Raw genomic sequence first — 13,738 nt, 5'->3', positions numbered from 1 at the left:
GTCCAGCGGTTCTCAACCTTTTCTTGATCAGGGCCCACTTGAAAATCTCAGAGCATGCTATTTTAATGATCCATCAATCCATTCAAAAGTGTTCATTCTGTTCAACATAACAGCTCATCTGCTATTCCATAATGTTCTCCCTCAGTCAGTAGTTTAGTGGGAGGGTTTTACTGCCCTCTGTCTGTGTGATGTTGTACTACGATACATTTGAATGTGTGTGTGTGAGTGAGTGCATGCTGTTTGTATGTTAATCTGGGTAGATTAGCCCTGATAGTGTCTCTGGCTCTTTGCCAGCCAGACGGCTAAAAACGATTGACTTTCGTCAGAAGCCAGTTCTTCAGATGGATTATGGACACGTATAGTATATACTTTTATTGTTCTATTTTTACTTATATACACCGGTTTCGGATTACTATTCCAAAAAGTAAACAGAACCGACGCAAAAAAAATAATAATAATCAAGTATATAGTATAATCAAGTATGATATTTTTGTGGATTAATAAGACTGAAATAGGGCTCTGCAATTAACCAAAAATATATAAAAAACGAAATGTTAGGTGAGCCAGAGCTGCCATACATACCTGTCCCTTATAGAATCCCTCAAAGCCATCGCTGACAGCCAGCATCCTGTGGCCCTCGGAGATGCCCACTCTGACGGCAGAGCGGACCGCGGCATTCATGCCCGCTGCGGGCGCGCCCACGTTCAGCACGGCCACGTTGAAGCCGGTCTGAGCAGAGACAACACAGGAAGGCAAGGTTAGCTGTGTGTTAGCTGCCTGTAGTAGGTCTACATGCACAATGACCAAGTCTTAATACATCAGAACAACCCGAGCCACAGCTTTTTTAAGTGGGACCAACAGGGGCCACCAATTGGAAAGGAGAGGACAATGGAGAATTTAAATGTATAATATTACTCTGATTATAACCAATCAGAGTAGCGCAAAGGTGATACGCCCGCCCTACAATTCACCCTTTGTCAAGTCCCACCCGTTGTCCCGCCCCTCTTTGCACCCATTGGTTGCTGACTTGCTGTATCTTGGTGGGACAAAAGTCCTTTAGGGCTCTATTATGAACCAGGTCTTATGCCTTATGCCTTAACTTCTTTGCCTTTTCTTTTTTACTATATAGACATATTTTTTTAATATTTCAAATAGATGATCTGCAAGCTCACAACGTGCAGATGTAGATCAGCATTTGAAGTATTTAAAAATGTTTTTCAAAATAGTAAAAAAAGGCAAAGAAGTTAAGGCATAAGGCATAAGACCTGGTTCATAATAGAGCCCTTTCTCTCCATTCACTACCATTGAAATTCAGTTGCTTCTTATTGTTATTTTGTGTATTCAATTCTCATTTTAAACTTGGTTTCAGTAAAAGGGTGCCTCTCATGTGCAGTATAGTGACTGGGCATGTTTTTAAATGTTTTTATTTCTCCAAAAATGATGTTTTAGCAAATTCAACATAAAAAAAGGCAGAACTAGGGCGGGACAAGGCAGAAAGAGCCTCCTGGTTGGTCAGTCAGGGACCAATTAGAAGGCTCACAAAGGGTGAATTGCATACTGGGTGCTGAGAAAAATGTAAATAGCTGAGCAAGGCTAGACCCTATCTGCTGCCTTTTGTAGCAATGGCAGATAGAGTATCGCTGCGCTAGGCTACAAACCACTTTCAACCGTATTTTGTCATCATTATCAAAATCGTTCAAATTGTTAAAAGGTTGTGAGTGTAAAGCAGATTGCAATGAATAGGGGGCTGCAGCCAGAGGATATGGTTATTTGGAGGTCCTTGGCACAGAAATGTTTGGGAACCCCTGACACATGCCACAGTGTTCACATAATAAATATTTAACTCCAAACATGCGTAATATTATTGTGAAATGTTATTTTGGTCTCCAGAGACAAATATACACACGACATAACTGAAATGGCTGCCATGCCTTGGGTGGGGCTTTCGAGCAGAGGCAGATGGAAGCGTGTGAGAGAAAAGTAATTCAACAGCAGTAGACAGGACACCGATAGCTGGTTTCTGCTCTGTTTGTTGCCACACGCTGGGCCTGCTGTGGTTATTAACTGAGATGGAAGGGAGAGCCAGCAACACAGCACGGAGCCTGGCCAGGTTGCTTCTTACTCCTCGCTGCTCTTGGGTCAACGGTAGCTCCTCCTGAAGCACAGCAGCAGGCTGACAGAGCTTCCAGAAAGGTTGAGCTGTCACCCCATGGTGGGGGCCAGGTGTCACCTCAATGCGGGACACTACATCTGAGCTACTGCTGCTGATTCAGTGCTGAACCAAATAGAACATGTCTTACAGACAGAGCTACTGCTGCTGAACCAAATAGAACATGTCTGACAGACAGAGCTACTGCTGCTGAACCAAATAGAACAAGTCTTACAAACAGAGCTACTGCTGCTGAACCAAATAGAACATGTCTTACAAACAGAGCTACTGCTGCTGAACCAAATAGAACATGTCTTACAAACAGAGCTACTGCTGCTGAACCAAATAGAACATGTCTTACAAACAGTGATCAGCCGGCGCTCGGGTGGCACAGTGGTAAAGTCCCTGCCCACCACCATGGAGGTTGTGGGTTTGAATCCACCGCAGTGCATACAGTATGGCTTTGTCGGGCATCAACCGCGTGAATCAAAACAGCAACGCGGTTTTCGACAATGGAAAAGGGGGGAGCATTTGTTTTCGGTGGATATGACAGAGGCACGCCGGCGTTATATTATAAACACAATCTGATCTAGCAATCACGACATAGGCTATTTATTATAATCACTAATTCACTATGAAGTGTCTTTAATTATAATTAAAGTAAAAATAGTCAAATAACAAACAAGGACAAATTGTTCTGCCCAACCTTATCAAACCAAAATGCCTAAACTATTGTAAATGTAGGCCTATTATAACTATGATAATGGTTCTTAATTAGTCCCAATTATTAAGTATAATACTTGACCTTATAAAGTGTTTATGATTATATATGTTATGAAACATCGCATAGTCGAGCGTTGCGAGTCTGCGACGGTCGCATGAGCCGACTCAGCGCCGTTACCGGCTTATGTGCCGTTATGGACAGAATAGTAAATCTTCATCCCCCCGAATTTCGTCACCTCCACGCTGTCCAGGCGAACACAACGGATCGCTCCCTACCTCCGGTTCAGCAAATCACAAGCTTCCACTGGCGATACTGCGTTGCTGTTTTGCTACACGCGTCTGTACGAACACAACTGTCCCGTGTTCGCGGGAGGGTAGCCGGAGCGGGGAGGATCATATTTATCATTGCATGTATTCCTACGGACTGGGGCGGCACCTGTTGGGCGGGAGGAGTAGGACGAAGGCTCTACGTCCTCTCGGTGGGGGCTGCTCACTGGCAGGTGAGCCAGTAGGATACAACAGCAGGGAAACAACACAGAAGAGTGTGTGGGGAAGAATTAACTGGCAATAAAAAGGGGGCAAAAAATAATCAGCTTTCCTACTGTCCCTTAGTTATGTAAATTAAGCCGGCAACTGCAACACGCTGTGATCTTGTACTGTATCTATTTTTCGAGAATCTTTTGCCTATAATGACGGTAAAGCGGGAAGTGAACTACCTACTCTGTTCTTGAGGAAACAATTCACCCTTTGTCAGCCTTCTGATTGGTCCCTGACTGACCAACCAGCAGGCTCTTTCTGCCTTGTCCCGCCCTGGTTCCGCCTTTTATAAAAAACATGCTGAGTCACTATACAGCCACTGAGCAGCTCCATTTTGCTGAAACCAAGTTTTAAATTAGAATTGAACACACAGAATAACAATACGAAGCAACTGAATTAAAATGGTAGTGAATGGAGTGTCCCACCAAGACACAGCAACCAATGGGTGTGAAGGGGGGCGGGACAACGGGTGGGACTTGACAAAGGGTGAATTGGTGCATTATGTCCCCACCACAAAAGGTTATTTTACAACCACAGCAAGGGATGGTTGTGTGTTACTACCCAAAGAAGGCTGCAGGCCTGAGACCGCTGTCTGCTCATAATATTAGAGGCTGCTGTAGCTGAGCAACGCAAGACACTATTTTGTACTGTCGGAGGAGAAGGGTGTCATTAAAAATGGAACATCCCAGAGAGGATGAGGGGGGTGAGGCTAATGGTATTCTAGTGTCAAATACTGTACACAATTCAAGTCACTGCTGTTCAAAACCGTTCCTTTTCAGGATTCAAATTCATAAGTCTCATGAGACACCCTCTGAGTTTGTAGATCGGCTATTTTTTGCTACTTTTGTGTGACAAAGTAGGGCATAATTTTACGTGTAGGGGACAAATACACAGACAGATATACACACGCACATTCATAATGTCTTTAGGTGTGCCAGTCCCACACAAGTGTCAAATTGTCTGCAGTCTACTTACACTGACAATCTCCGATGAGGGTTTATTGTGGGCCAGAAGCTTGTATGTCTTCAGGTTGTTTTCAAAGCTCCTGCAATAACACAACAAACACATCACATATGCATATTGGGCTTGTATATACAATGAATTAATGGCTATGCATTCAGGCCAAGGATATGAGATTTCATATTGTCTGTGCATATAGAGAATCCTCCATGTTAAACAGGTGATGTTGATCACATATGATTTTCTGAATATTCAATATATGTAAATTAATTGACTAGTAAAAGCTATATAATGTAGTTCACCAGGTCCCCTATCCTCCCCGGCAATCTACAAGCTTCACATGTCATGTCCTTTACAATAGCAATGGCCACAGTATTGCCATGTCTGCATGTAATTGCTTATGGACAACAAGAAAGAAAATGGTACATCATTTAAGCTGGAAGTAGTAACTATTTACATACACATTTATTTAATACACCCATGGGAAATTGAAATTTCCTTTCAAGATAAGATTAATTCCTAAGTAATTCATTGATCTTGTCGTTTTCTTAATAGTGCATCTGAGGGCGCAGCTTAATCATGACTGCGTGCGTGTGCGCACACACACACATGGGTTTGAGTGGTTAATCTCCTTTCTCTTTGCCACTACACACGGCGTCCACAGTAAGCCAAGTCACCCGGGCTGCAACGTTATTATCTTTATCTGACAAGGAACCGATGGCTTCCTGTCTGGTGACGGACTGATCCTTCTGTGACAGCACGTCCTCCACGTCCTCAGAGACCCCCTGGTACCGCTGCTCATTAATCCTACCACCAGGATGCTAATTACACCCACCTTGAGTCCATGTTAGAACTGCACACTCACTTCCAATCTTCCACCGTAATCTGAAGACCTCTTCAGACTCCACCTCAGCCCATAGCACTCTACTCTCCCCACACCCCCTTCATGCCACCTTTTGCTCGATGGATGCTAGCGACTGATGTGGATATGATGACCACGCAGACATACCTTAGTCATTTGTTCTGATGTTTGTTGTTACTTTCATTGACCAAAATGTTAAAAGTAATTTTTTTCCCTCGCGTCATCAGCACCCACACCCTAGGTGGGGTTGGCGAAAGGGCCTTTCTGTGTGGAGTTTGCATGTTCTCCCTGTGTCTCCTAAGGTAGATACCCTCACAAAAACATGCACTAATCCTGGTCTCTATAATGCCTCCCCCTGGCCAGCCGGGGCGCCTGATGGAGGGGAAAGGAATTGGTTGGAATAACGTGTTCCTTCCACGCGCTACGTCCATACCGGAGAAATCCCCCCTGTCAGGTGAAAACAAACAACTTGGACTACTCATGGATAGAAGGAAGCATGAGGTCAGTCCGTTGTCTCCCCAGGCACGACAGAGGAAGAGCAGAGCCCAGGATTACATAGCTTAGGCAATTGGCACTGTGGTGAAAAAATGGTTTACAAAATCGTGGGATAAAAATGAAGGAAAGTGTAATTTCGATAGCATGTTATTTAGACAGATGGTAGGTTCATTGTTTACCTGTGATCCTAGTTTACTGCGGCACTACACTCTCATTGCCGTGAGGATATTGCAAGTGGTCGCCCAAATAAATGGCAAATTTATCACTAAGATTGTAATGACAATATAAATATATTTTTATACAAATGTGTTATTTATTTTTTCTTGAAAACCATGAAGTTAGTTTTCATTGTGAAACCGCTAAATGGGAATTAAAAGTATACTAAATTAGTTCTATTAATGCAAGCCGTAAAACAATCGTTTGATTGATGAAATAAAAAATAAAAAATAAAACATGAAAATGCATGCAGCCTGTTCATCTGATCACTGAACACGGCAGCCAATAGATCACGTGTTAACGGTGGGTCTAACATACAGTAGCTAGGGGAAGAACTATAGACAACTAGTTAAAACCCATTTAGAACGGGTACACATTATTGTGTATTATTAATTTATGCTTTAACAATTGAAAAATAGCAGATATACATTACAAGCTCACAGTGCGGCACCGAGTGCCGCGCTGCGAGCTTGTAGATCTGCTATTTTAGAAAAATCGTGAACATTTGAATTTTGACCCTATTTTGACCCGATTCTATAAGTGTCTTTTGAATCCTTCTAAGGTTTTTTGAAAAACCTACAGTATGTTTCTATGTCAGCAATCTGGCTCGCCATCGTCAAAGAAAAGGTCCTTTTCACTTAACTGGAGCTCAGTTAGTCTGTTCTCGAGAGACTACTATGTCAGTGGTTCTCAAACTTTTTCATGTGAAGGACCACCCAAATGATATGTATTTGGCCACGGACCCCCATCTCAAAATATTTAGTTCCAGGGACGCCCCAGAGGCAAAATTTTAGTTACAAACCTTCGCTTTAAAAATACATATATTCAAAGATTTGCACACATTTCCATGACTTTTTCAAAAATAGCAGATCTACAAGCTCACAGCGCGGCACTCGGTGCCGTGCTGCAAGCTTGTATATCTGCTGTTTTTCAACAGTTAAAGCATTCAATAATTCTAGGCCTAAATGGGTTAAACCAAGAGAACCAGGTGAATGGAATCAACTACCAGGTAAGAGAGAAGACCAGTACTAGACATCATCCAAGGCCCAGTATTGGGCTCCGATGCTATACTGTAACGTGTAACCAGTCATCATACCTTCCACGGAGCTTGACAGCCTCCTCAAACTTCTTCTCGTCCATCGCCTTCTGCACCTCTTGAGTCTACGGAGGAGAGAAAGATCGGGTGAGGAGGGCGTCCGCTGGCCTTGCGGTCCAGGCGCATACCACATAGGCTCTGATGCCTGACATTGTGTTGCTGGTTCGAATTCCGATCCCGACAACTGTGTCGGGTGTCCCATGACCTCTTTTATTTTTGTTATTCTACTTGTTTTTTGTCTTTCTTGTATTGTATTGTAAAAAAAAATGTTTGAAAATCTCTGAGAAATAAAGAGTTAAATAATAATAAGCTGTGTCGATTGATGCAATTGTTTTTTTGGAACATGACACTTTGCTATCTGATCCAACAATACCCAGAATTTATTGTGAAGGCTTGGTTCTTGAAGCAGTTCTCAATGCCACTGCCCTGGGTGGCAAAGGGGACAGAACATTGCAGCACCTTTTTATATCTTGCACACACATGTCACCGTAAAATCTGTGGTGCTTTCAAATTTCCTGTTGTTGATGGACCATGTATTCACTACTACTCCTACCGATGAAGACATGGAAATAAGGTTGATCAACAGTTTGATTATTCATTTAACACATACCCTGCCATTTGACAATACCTTCGTACTCTCATATGCCCCTGTCTCCAAAGACTTCTATGTAATTCATAGTGCACGGATCATGCACACCCATGCCTAGATAATGCACCACGTGTGTCCACATTGCTCACAGCTTTCAAACAAAAAAATCCGAATGGAAATCCGTTCAGGCATTCATGAGTTAGCAGCCATTATGTTTTCCTAAAATGTAAACAAATATGGCTGCCATGTTTGAAAGATGGGGTTGCTATGGGGGTTAAACATGCAATTTCGCGATTGTTATCATGCCTACTACATTTTTTGGGGTCAAAAAATGTTTTTGAAAAAAAAAATCTTTGAAAAAAAAGAAATTCTCTGGACTATCGGGCCTGGCAGGGAAAGACATTGAAATAATCTCGGGACTATCGGGCCTGGCATGCAATGAGTTAATGATCTTCACAGCGTTCATTTTTATTCACTGCAGTTCTACTGGGAGTGTGGGGGGCCACAGTGAAGAAAACACTGATGTAACACTGTTCCCGTGTAGCACAGCAGATTGTGCGAAGTAGCAGTAGGGATTGGGCGACATGACTTCAAATCAATATCACGATTATTTCAAACTTTTGTCTTGATTATGATTAATGAACGATTATATAGATTTTTTGTAAAGATTTGTTTTTGGGCTTTTATGCCTTTGTTAGATAGGACAGTAGACTGACAGGAAATGGGGGGAGAAATGGGGAGTGATATGCCAGAAAGGTCATCCGGATCGGGAATCAAACTATATAGATAGATAGATAGATAGATACCTTTATTATCCCATGGGGGACATTCAGTTGCCCAGAGGTAGCACAGCAGTTAAGGTTACAAGTTAAGGCCACTTTTAACCAAACAGATTCGTGGCCGAATCGGCGGCGGATAGCGGCGGATAGCGTCTGTTGCCGAACGAGAGCTCATCGGTAGGTTTTCGGCAGCGGGTCGGGAACGCTATCGACGGAAAACTGGAAGACTGAACTTGCTCAGTTTTGTAGAGTCGCCCCTGGACGTCGGTGAGTTGTAGCGAGTTGTAATGGACCATTAGTTTGCTACTGCTGCAGCAAAACCAAGCCTAAATAAGCCAGAGACATTTTCCCGTTGCACATTTTAACTAAATATCATATTCACAATCTCAACTCTCAATTTCCTATACTAATCAACTCCAAGGCAACGCTAGTAATAGTGATGTGTGTTGTTTTGGTGTGAGGAGAAGAAAACACCGGACAGGAAGAATCTCCGCTTCTGCTCCGTGGTTGCCAGATTCTGTGAGTTAAACAAGCGACCAGGTCTATGAAAACAAGGCCTAAAGAAGCATCCAGTTTCACCTATTGAGCTCTATTACATTAGCTATTTTCTAAAAGAATGTTGAAAGCCAGGCCAAATAAGCAACTACAATTCCGAAACATGCCCAAACAAAAGTAACCCACAACTAGCAACATTACAGGAAAACAGGATCAAAGTCGCTTGTAACGAGCCGATATGGCAACACAGTGCGCATGCGCAAAACTGTACAGTAATTACAGTCGGCATACAGTCGGCTGGAAAATTCAATGTGCTTAGTTTTTTGCAGTTCTTTGCAGTTCTTTGCAGTCTGTGAACAGTTTGAACAAGTCTCCTGTAGTATTTTCGGTGTGGAGGCACCTTTACAGAGAAGTAAGAAAAAGAAAAAGAGTACTGTAGTGTACAGTCCAAAGAGCAAGCACAAAACAAGATAAATAAAACATAAAGTGTCAAAACCTATTGCAAAAAAACAGAAGAAGAATATATACATAAAGTGACCACGAAACATTCAATGCTCATAAGTGACATGTCACACACACACATAAAAGCTATACTCAAAGCATAACTTAACAAACAGTGCCAAACAAAAACAAAAGTACACATAACATAACATAACATAACATAACATAACATAACATAACACCAGTAAGACTCCCTAATCGGGAGATAAGCGACCGTTGGTCGCTTATCTCCACAAATAGGCCAAAAGTTTGTTTTACCAATTATCAAGACATACGGGCAGTTGACAGTTTGCCATGGTTACTCATTGAAGTTGAATCTCCATATATGGAGACATAAGTTGCTCATACCATAGCAACCATGTTTTTTACAGGGCCTGGGATTGATGACATCAGAAATCTCCATATATGGGCATGAAAGGGATTTTGTTTCTGGAAATATGTCTGTGGGGTGCCACATTTGGAATAAAACACTTACATCACACATCTGGATATCCATACAGCCCATCTAGTTTGCCTGTGTCCATTTATGCCCATATATCTGATGACATTGGGACAATGATCTCCATATATGGGCATAAAACTTATGTTAATTAGTAAAGCCTGGGGATCTCCATATATGGGCATGAGGGGTACCCTAAAAGGGCATCATCTGGGAATAGCAAATATAGTTATCCTAGAAAGTGAAAATCTTACATCAAAGGCCATAACTACCTACCTACCACCATACTGCATTCCTCATTAAACTACCTACCAGTAAGATGCCTATAGGGAGAAAAGCAAAGGGCGAGGTTGCACCATTTCTTGGTCTTCTGGCCAGTGATGTATATCGGACCATTTAACCATAATGGAGACATCTGGTACCCAAAGATATTCACAGATATGGGCTTAATATTGATGACATAAGGGATCTCCATATATGGGCGTAAAAGGGATTTGGTTCCCCTGGCATCACAGGGATCTCCATATATGGGCATAAAATGGATTTGGTTACCCTGGCAACACGGGGATCTCCATATCTCCATATATGGGCATAAAAGGGATTTGGTTCCCCTGGCATCACAGGGATCTCCATATATGGGCATAAAAGGGATTTGGTTCCCCTGACATTACAGTGATGTCAGTGGCTGGTTCTACAGAGGGGATCTCCATTTATGGGCATAAAAGGGAATGTATGTATGATGATGTCAGATATCATAGACGTCATAGGACTTTCACATAACGAATAACTGAGTAAGCATGTAAACCCGTAAAATCTATATTTGGGCATGGCTGATTTATGACCTCATCATGATGACACGAGCAAACACAGCTGAATTGTATAAATGATCAGTGCAGAAACCAACAGAAGTATTTGACCAAGACTCTTCGATTTAAACATCAACAAAGGTGTGACGTTTGTTGATGGTCACAAAGGTGTGACGGACGGACGGACGGACGGACGGACGGACGGCCGGTGGAGGTTTTCATAGTAAACTGCTCCCTGACGGTCGCAATAACATAACATAACATAACAGTCACTGCTAGTCAATGCAGTCATGCAACACAAGTATCACACCGCCATATCAACACCGCAATAATACACAGTACAACCAACACAACCCAATAGTGCAGGGCCAGAAAATAAGTGACCAAAGAATATATATATGTTTTCCTTTTTAAGCAATAATGGGAGCTACAGCAAGAAGCCACAGCAACCCTCTCAGGGAAAAGTATGTTAGATGTATATATATATATATATATATATATATATATATATATATATATATATATCAGTGATTGCGCTAGGATTTTTAACTGCCGGTCACCGTGACCGGCATGATTAAAATTTACCGGACATCTGAAGAATATACCGGACATAATCATTTTAATGCATACATTACAAGCAGGTGCACAAACAGCCAATAGCAACAGTTAAAGTATTAGGCTACTGTAGTTGGGACTGAAAACGAATTGAATGAAAAAGTATAGGCTAAAAAGAAAAAAACGCTTCAATCTTGCATAAGGGAATTAATTATATTGGACTAATCGCGCTGTTCGCGCAGGCTGTCTGCATGTGGCACACGCACACTGCTTTCACAACAACGTCTTTCTGTTGCATCATGTTTCATGCCAACAATACAATACCATGTCTTGACTTCAGAATAATGAAAAGGTTGATAGATTCATCTGGCCAGCAATTAATCCAATACTCACTGTCGAGTGGTGACAGTGCGTCCATGCGCATGTTATGCAACTTTGGGAGAGTTGAAAAGGCTTTGTTCTTCCTACTGTCTCCACTCCATCTCCTCTCCTCATAACTTCAATCAAGTGTATAATGTTTGTTTATGGGTTGATTGCTGACCGTGCGTGCATTCCTTAATTCCCATGGCTTTACATGCTGTGCGTGCATCGCAAACTAACACTGAAATGAGCGAGCGAGAGAGAAAGAGAGAGAGAGAACGGGGGAGCGCGCGGGCGAGCGAGCGAGCGAGCGAGAGAGAGAGAGAGAGAGAAAGAGCGAGAGAGAGAGAGAGAGAGAGAGAGAGAGACAGGCAGCCTGCGCAGAGGAGCAGACAGCGATAATAATAAATGACCATTGGTTTTTCAATCGGTCAGGATGTCCGGGAGGAATTTTATTTTTCGGTCTTGGCCATAAACAATCGGTCAAATCCGGCAATTCCCGGTCTAACGCAATCTCTGATATATATATATATATATATATATTAGCGTTGTGACGGTTTCCGGTTTTACCGGTTTGATCCGGTTTACTTGATGATACCGGTTCAGTTTATGAATACCGACTAAACCGAGTTGGAAAAAAAAGAAAGAAAAGTATCCAATTAAAATATATCTTACAAATGTAAACGTATACTGGCGGTGTCAGGTGTATTTTCCGACAGCATTAAATTCATTCTGTATTGTATTTATTATGTTTGTGTATATACTGAGTGAGTCTATAGTGGAGCGCAGATCTGCTACTGTTGACAGCTCACTGCTCAGACAGCGACCCTGCCTCCTCTCCCCCTGTCCTCTTCATTCAATAACAACTGGATACATGCGCTATTGTTTATAGATGTGGTGGACATTGGACAACGTGTTAGAAGCCACACAGGTCTTCATTGCGTCTTTACAACAATAGCGAAGATTAACGTCGGGGTGAACGTGGTCAAATAACCTTTATTGGCTAAACTACAACACTGAGGAAGCAAGCTAGCCTAGCATGTATGCTATCTGGATACAGTAGCATACATGCTAGCTGTTTGATTGATTATAGCGTTTTCGTGGCGGCGCCGTCCCTTTGGTGGTCCGCTGGGGCCGCGGACCACCACGGCCACCTGTGCCTTGCCCTCCCGTATCCATAGAGGGGCTAGGATCCTCTATAGGATCTGTCTAGGATCAAAACAAAAAAGTAGCCGATCTACAAGCAATCCCAATCCACTGGTTCTCTGTACAGCAGAGCAAACTCAAACACGGCAGAGAGCATTTCCCCCATTCCACAGAAGCAGTAATAGTACAAACAGGAGACATCTCACTGAGAAGATCCATATAGATGTATATAAAATAACAGGTGGCTGTTGATTATGAGGACTCTGTAAAAGTGCTCTACAAGAGTTATAATTTATGGCTAAATCGGCACCATAAATGTGTCCGCTTCTATCTGCGCCCCCAAGTGGTCAACATCCGGTATTACCGGTTCGGTCCGGTTTTTAATTAATTACCGAACCGGTTTAAAAAAAAAATCAAACCGTCACATGACTAATATATATATATATATATATATATATATATATATATATGTGTATTAATCTAAAGAGAAAGTGTGAAAATAGCAGACTACAAGCTCAAAAAGTATCACTACTGTATGTGTCACTACTGTATGTGACACATTGGTTGGATATATATTTTGGGTTAGTTGCCCAGCCCTAAGAAGCAGCCAGCCTTACAACAGAGCCTCTTTGTGCAGGCAGCCTAACATGACATCACTGCTGAGCAGGCCGAGTTCACCCACTCTGGCACATGCTTTGGGTTAATCGTTAACCATAACAATGCATCTCTCTCTCTCTCTCTCTCTCTCTCTCTCTCTCTCTCTCTCTCTGAAGATCATTTTGAACAGGGTGTTGGCTGTCGTCCTCATTGTAACTCTTACTGCCCTGCCCATTTCCTCTAAGAGTCAGCCAGCACATGCAGAGTCATCACTGTGTGTGTGTGTGTGTGTGTGTGTGTGTGTGTGTGTGTGTGTGTGTGTGTGTGTGTGTGCGCGTGTGTGCGTGCGTGCGTGCGTGTGTGTGTGTGCGTGCGTGTGCGTGCGTGTCATGTGTGTACATGTGGTGGATGTGCCTTTTTGCTTGGCATGCGC

General features: G+C 42.6%; 1 protein-coding gene across 1 annotated transcript in view; it reads right to left on the bottom strand.

Moving 5' to 3' along the window:
• LOC308307101 (ATP-dependent 6-phosphofructokinase, platelet type-like) overlaps window positions 1-13,738 on the bottom strand; it is a 68,647-nt gene that overhangs the window by 22,738 nt on the left and 32,171 nt on the right. Inside the window, exons 11-13 of the mRNA XM_080752236.1 lie at window positions 7,039-7,103; window positions 4,385-4,454; window positions 583-729 (exon numbers count right to left, since the gene is read on the bottom strand). Of these exons, the coding sequence (XP_080608362.1) occupies window positions 583-729; window positions 4,385-4,454; window positions 7,039-7,103 (282 nt within the window). The remainder of the gene's footprint in view (window positions 1-582; window positions 730-4,384; window positions 4,455-7,038; window positions 7,104-13,738) is intronic.

Source organism: Nannobrachium achirus (genome assembly GCF_963921795.1).
Source record: "Nannobrachium achirus genome assembly, chromosome: 21".
In the NCBI taxonomy this organism is placed as follows: Eukaryota; Metazoa; Chordata; class Actinopteri; order Myctophiformes; family Myctophidae; genus Nannobrachium; species Nannobrachium achirus.
The sequence above is the reverse complement of the archived record's forward strand: the minus strand, read 5'-3'. Positions and strand labels throughout refer to the sequence as shown.